Source organism: Cetorhinus maximus, chromosome 26, assembly GCF_964194155.1.
Source record: "Cetorhinus maximus chromosome 26, sCetMax3.hap1.1, whole genome shotgun sequence".
NCBI lineage: Eukaryota > Metazoa > Chordata > Chondrichthyes > Lamniformes > Cetorhinidae > Cetorhinus > Cetorhinus maximus.
In genome coordinates this window covers 11,692,880-11,697,757 of record NC_135904.1, presented here as the reverse complement: position 1 = coordinate 11,697,757, position 4,878 = coordinate 11,692,880, and the positions used below count along the sequence as shown (strand labels likewise).

At 45.1% G+C, this 4,878-nt stretch overlaps 1 protein-coding gene and 1 non-coding gene across 2 annotated transcripts in view; both read left to right on the top strand.

The window, feature by feature from the left end:
• The window catches only part of rxfp3.3a3 (relaxin family peptide receptor 3.3a3), a 10,393-nt gene extending 8,403 nt beyond the window's left edge, over positions 1 to 1,990 (top strand). The window contains exons 4-5 of the mRNA XM_078529900.1: positions 2 to 682; positions 1,400 to 1,990. Coding sequence (XP_078386026.1) covers positions 2 to 682; positions 1,400 to 1,433 — 715 coding nt within the window. The 3' untranslated portion in view covers positions 1,434 to 1,990. The remainder of the gene's footprint in view (position 1; positions 683 to 1,399) is intronic.
• A 2,559-nt stretch (positions 1,991 to 4,549) lies between these two features.
• trnak-cuu (transfer RNA lysine (anticodon CUU)) lies at positions 4,550 to 4,622 on the top strand. The gene has a single exon. It is a non-coding gene; the product is annotated as a tRNA-Lys (tRNA).
• The last annotated feature ends 256 nt before the right edge of the window (positions 4,623 to 4,878 follow it).

Sequence of the window (4,878 nt, the reverse complement as noted above, 5' to 3'; positions counted from 1 at the left end):
ACAATTTATATGACATTGACATCCCCGGTGATGGCTCCCCGGCTTTGAGAATCAGCATCTCCATCACCTACTCCGTAGTTTGTGCCACTGGTCTGGTGGGGAATTTGCTGGTCTTCTTCTTGATGAGGTTGAAACAAGGAGGCAAGCATTCCACCATCAACTTCTTCATCCTGAACTTGGCAGTGACCGACTTCCAGTTCGTCCTCACCTTGCCCTTCTGGGCAGTGGACACTGCTCTGGATTTCAGCTGGCCTTTCGGGGACGCCATGTGCAGGATCATCCTGTCCCTCACCGTGATGAACATGTACGCCAGTGTCTTCTTCCTGACCGCAATGGGCATCGCCCGTTACTGGTCGGTGGCGTCGGCGCTGAAGATCAGAAGAAGCCGGGTCTATTGCTCGGTGAAGTGGGTCAGTTTTCTCCTCTGGGTCGCGGCTAGTCTCGCAACGTTACCCACGGCGGTGTTCTCAACCGCCAGTACAATTGCAGGCGAGAACCTGTGCTTGCTGAATTTCCCGGACGATGGGCAGTATTGGCTTGCTCTTTACCACATCCAGAAGATCACGCTGGCTTTTGTCTTGCCTATGATTATCCTTTCAATCTGCTATTTACTCCTTGTTAGATTCCTTGGACAACACCACATCAGTACCAACAATCCCAAGAGAAAGTCCAGAGTGACCAGGTCTGTTACCATTGTCATGCTCTCTTTTTTTCTTTGCTGGCTTCCCAACCACCTTATAACCCTTTGGGGGGTTTTAGTTAAGCTTAACGCTGTGCCTTGGGACCAAACATACTACATTCTGCACGCCTATGTGTTCCCAGTCACTGTCTGCTTGGCACACACAAACAGTTGTCTGAATCCAGTGCTGTACTGTTTATTGAGGAGAGACTTCAGGCAATCCATGAAGGAAGTCTTCTGGAAGGTTTCTTCACCCAGCGTGACACACATGTGTGCCATTCGACCCTTCTCAAGCACTTTAAAACAAGAACTCGGTGACATCCAGGCGGGAATCCCTCTGAACACTATTGAGAGCGAGCACTGCAATCCAGCCTGTGTGAGGAAATCCACCCTCTAACTGCACTGCACAAAACCCAATGAAACTCTTGTGCTATGGGTCCTCTTATCCTGATCGTTAGTGAGGAGGGGGCGGTGGCGCTAGTTAATGTAATAAACTATTCTTAGACAAAACGAGTAAAGCATAACCGTGTCCCTCAATAAGTAATAAAATGGGTTCAATGCTGTGATATCTCGCTGATTTCAGATCAGATTCACAATCCGCGACTGATGTTGAGTTCTCTCCTAATCACGGGATCTTGCGCGTTCACATAATTGAAGATTGATCGTTTTCTGTTTCTTTGGAACGATTTAAATTAGATTTTGTAAAAATTTATTTTGTAGGTCAATCGTGTTCATCAAGCCCGGGAGCAGGTGAATCACAATGTCCTTAATTCCTGGATTTGAATACTCCGGATGGAGAGCGGGACGATATAGCACGAACTATGTTGCAGACAAGGTTTCTTGACCATCTGGTAGCCTGTGGAAGTCTTTTATGATAAAAGCGACTTTGCGGGTGAAACTCTTTGTAAGAATTTCAATGAATTCTCCCCATGCCTCGGGCAACATTTAGTATTTCCTACGTTAAGCAACCGTTTCGACAACAGAAACCGTTTCGGCTATGCAAGCAACTGTAGGAAGAGCAAAAAAAAACTGAGCGATTCCCATTGAAATGACGCTGTGCAGCTTTTAACAGAATAATTGTGCAATCTTGAAGCAATTGTAGGATGTGGCGCGACCTGCTGTACATTTCAGTTAATTGGCATTAAGCAATTGTTTCCGATGCGTGTGTGTTTTTTTAAACTGTGCGTTATTGTAAATGTACATGATGTAAATTAACAACCAACCTTTCATTGAGAATGTGCCGAAGGCAGCCATTGTGACAATTCACTCTTAATATTTGGTAAAAGAATTAAAATAAAACTGATGACTTCCTTCTGTTCTGTACTTTTCTATGATTCCACCAGCTGAAATTTCAGGGGGCGGGGGGAAGGAATCCATTTCAGCAACAATTAAGACTCGCAGCGTTTTCGCTCTGTTCTGAAGACTGGGTTTTGTTAAACCCAATATAACTAAGGTATAGGTTTTCCAATATTGCATTTGTGAACCAGGGTGTGAACCCGCCAGGTTTCTTTGACCGTTTCCACGAACGCGATTATAGAATTCTCGATAAATCTTTTCATGAACTTGCAGAGAAATATACATTTTTTTCTCCATTCTCTGTGTCCAGTGTAATTTATTTTTTAATAGATTGAACCACAATCCTGGTTTGAGGCTGACAGTTGAGAGCCCCCTGGCGGTGCAACATCCAACAACACCGTTTCCAGTCCATCGCCAGCATCACAACCCTTCAAGCTCAACTCATCCAGAGTGACTTACACATTCTAACTTTCAAAATGTACATTCTTTTCACTTATTTCTCTCCGAAGAGTAAGAATAAAACAACGCATATCTCGAAATTAGTTTGCAAGGGTTTTATTTCTTATTGACAAGGCGCATTGAAATGACTCCACTTGAAGGACTGTGCATAGTTCAGGTCTTCATGTTTTAAAAAAGATACAGAGACACAGGAGGAAGTGTTAAAAATATATTTGCAAGGGTAACCACAGAACTCGAGAAAGGTTGAACAGGCTGGGACTCTTTTATCTTGTAAATCCAGTGATGACTTGCCGGGGGAATTTAAAAATATGAAGAGGTTTGATAAGGAGATGCTTCCAGTTGTAGAGAAGACCATAAGTGTTTCTACTTTTGGGGAAGACCTGAATTAGGGACCATAGATATAAAATAGTCACTATTCAATCTAATAAGAATTCAGGAAGAACGTCTTTACCCAGAGAAGGGTGACACTGTGGAACTGCTTACCACGAGAAGTGGTTGAGGCGAGTAGCATAGATGCATCTCAGAGGAAGCCAGGTAAGCACATGAAAGAGGAATTAATAGAAGGGTTTGCTGGTGGGGTCAGGTGAAGTGAGAGGGTGAGAGGAGGCTTCTGCGGCCAAATTACCTGTTTCTATAATAAGAACAGAAAATGCTGCAAATACTCACCAGGTCAGGCAGCAATGGTGGAGAGAGAAGCAGAAATAATGTTTCAGGTCGATGATCATTCATCAGAATTAGAAAAAGTGTAACAGGTTTTAGGGAAATAAAAAAAATAAACACCTATACAACCACCAGATGCGTCTCAAAGCGCTTCACAGCTAATGAAGCACTTGTTGACGTGTAGTCACTGTTGTAATGTAGGAAATGTGGCAGTCAATTTGCACACAGCAAGCTCCCACAAACAGTAATGAAATAATAACCACATAGGCCTGGATTTTCTGGCGACGCCCCTGGCGGGAATCCGTGCGGACAAAGTCCGTTGACTTTGGGCGAAATTTCCGTCCCGCCGGTATATCGCGCCTATAATCTGTTTTTGGTTGAAGGATACTTATTGGCCATGATATCAGCGAGAAATAAATGTAATCTTATGTTACATCTTCAGCCCAAAACGAAACCTTCCGGAGGTGGAAACGCATGAGCACCTCCCTTCCCCTCTCCATCCCCTCCCTTCCTCCCCTCTTCCACTCCCTTCCTCCCCTCCCCCTCCCTCCCCCTTTTCCCCTCCCTTCCCCCTCTTCCACTCCCTTCCTCCCCTTCCCCTCCCCCTCTCTTCCTCCTCCCCATCTTCCTCCTCCCCTCTTCTTCCTCCTCCCCCTTTCTTCGTCCTTACCCCCCTTTCTTCCTCCTCCCCACCTCTTCCTCCTCCCCATCCAGCAACATAGAATCAAAAAATGGTTACAAGAGAGGTGTGGCTACCTGTACTAGTTCATTGTTGGAACTCAATAATAAACCGTAAATGACCACACTGGCCACAGCGGAGTTGAAAGAGGGGCATCGAGCCCTGGTCAACAATACAATTGAACCGGTCAGGCGTTTCACCTCTGGCTGAGGAATCCATATCCATATCCAATGACAGTGGGAGGGCATTGAGACTTCTGTAAATAAATGTAAACCTTCCTTCCTTGTTGTTATAACATGCGCTGAATGAAAACTGGACTGAATTCAACTTAAACCTTGAGTCTTATGTTTTGAATGCTTTCGACTGATGCTGGGATTACACGGTTGTGTCAGCAATTTGCCGATTGCCGGGGGGTGGGAGGGGGATGGAGGGGTGGAGGGAGGGGGCTGTCACTGTCTGTTTTGTGTGTGATTCACTGACCCTTTGAGCATTGAAACCCCTATCAGGGTTTCCCGTTGTGCCTAAGCCTTTGATTGTTACACTTCTGCCTTGTTACATGTAGAGTCACGTGGGCCACCAGCCAGAAGTGGCAGCGCGGGAAACTGCGCTCAGGTTTCACCTGAAGGTGAAATTAACAGCGGGAGGGGGAAGGGGGGTTTCTTCCTGTCTCACCTCTCAAAGCAAAAGATTTCGCGCGAAAGTATAAAGAAAACAAAACCCCAGACAGCAACCGCAGACCAACCAGACACTCAGACTGAGGGACTGTTTGACCAGCAGCCCGGCTAGCTCAGTCGGTAGAGCATGGGACTCTTAATCCCAGGGTCGTGGGTTCGAGCCCCACGTTGGGCGCTTCTGTTTTCTTGTTTTATATTTTTTAATAGGAAAAATAATTTCTTGGCTTGAACATCCCTTCTTTCCTGTTTTACACTTTCTTGAACATTTACGATCTTTTTTTTTTAACTTCTGTCAAATCTCATACGGAGAATTCGGACCATTCACACCCGAAGAGTTAACTAACCTCTCTTTTCCCAGGTGCCTTGTATTTTTTGACATTTTCTGTTGTTTCATTTCTAGCAATTTACAATTAAAAAAAAAAATTCTGGAC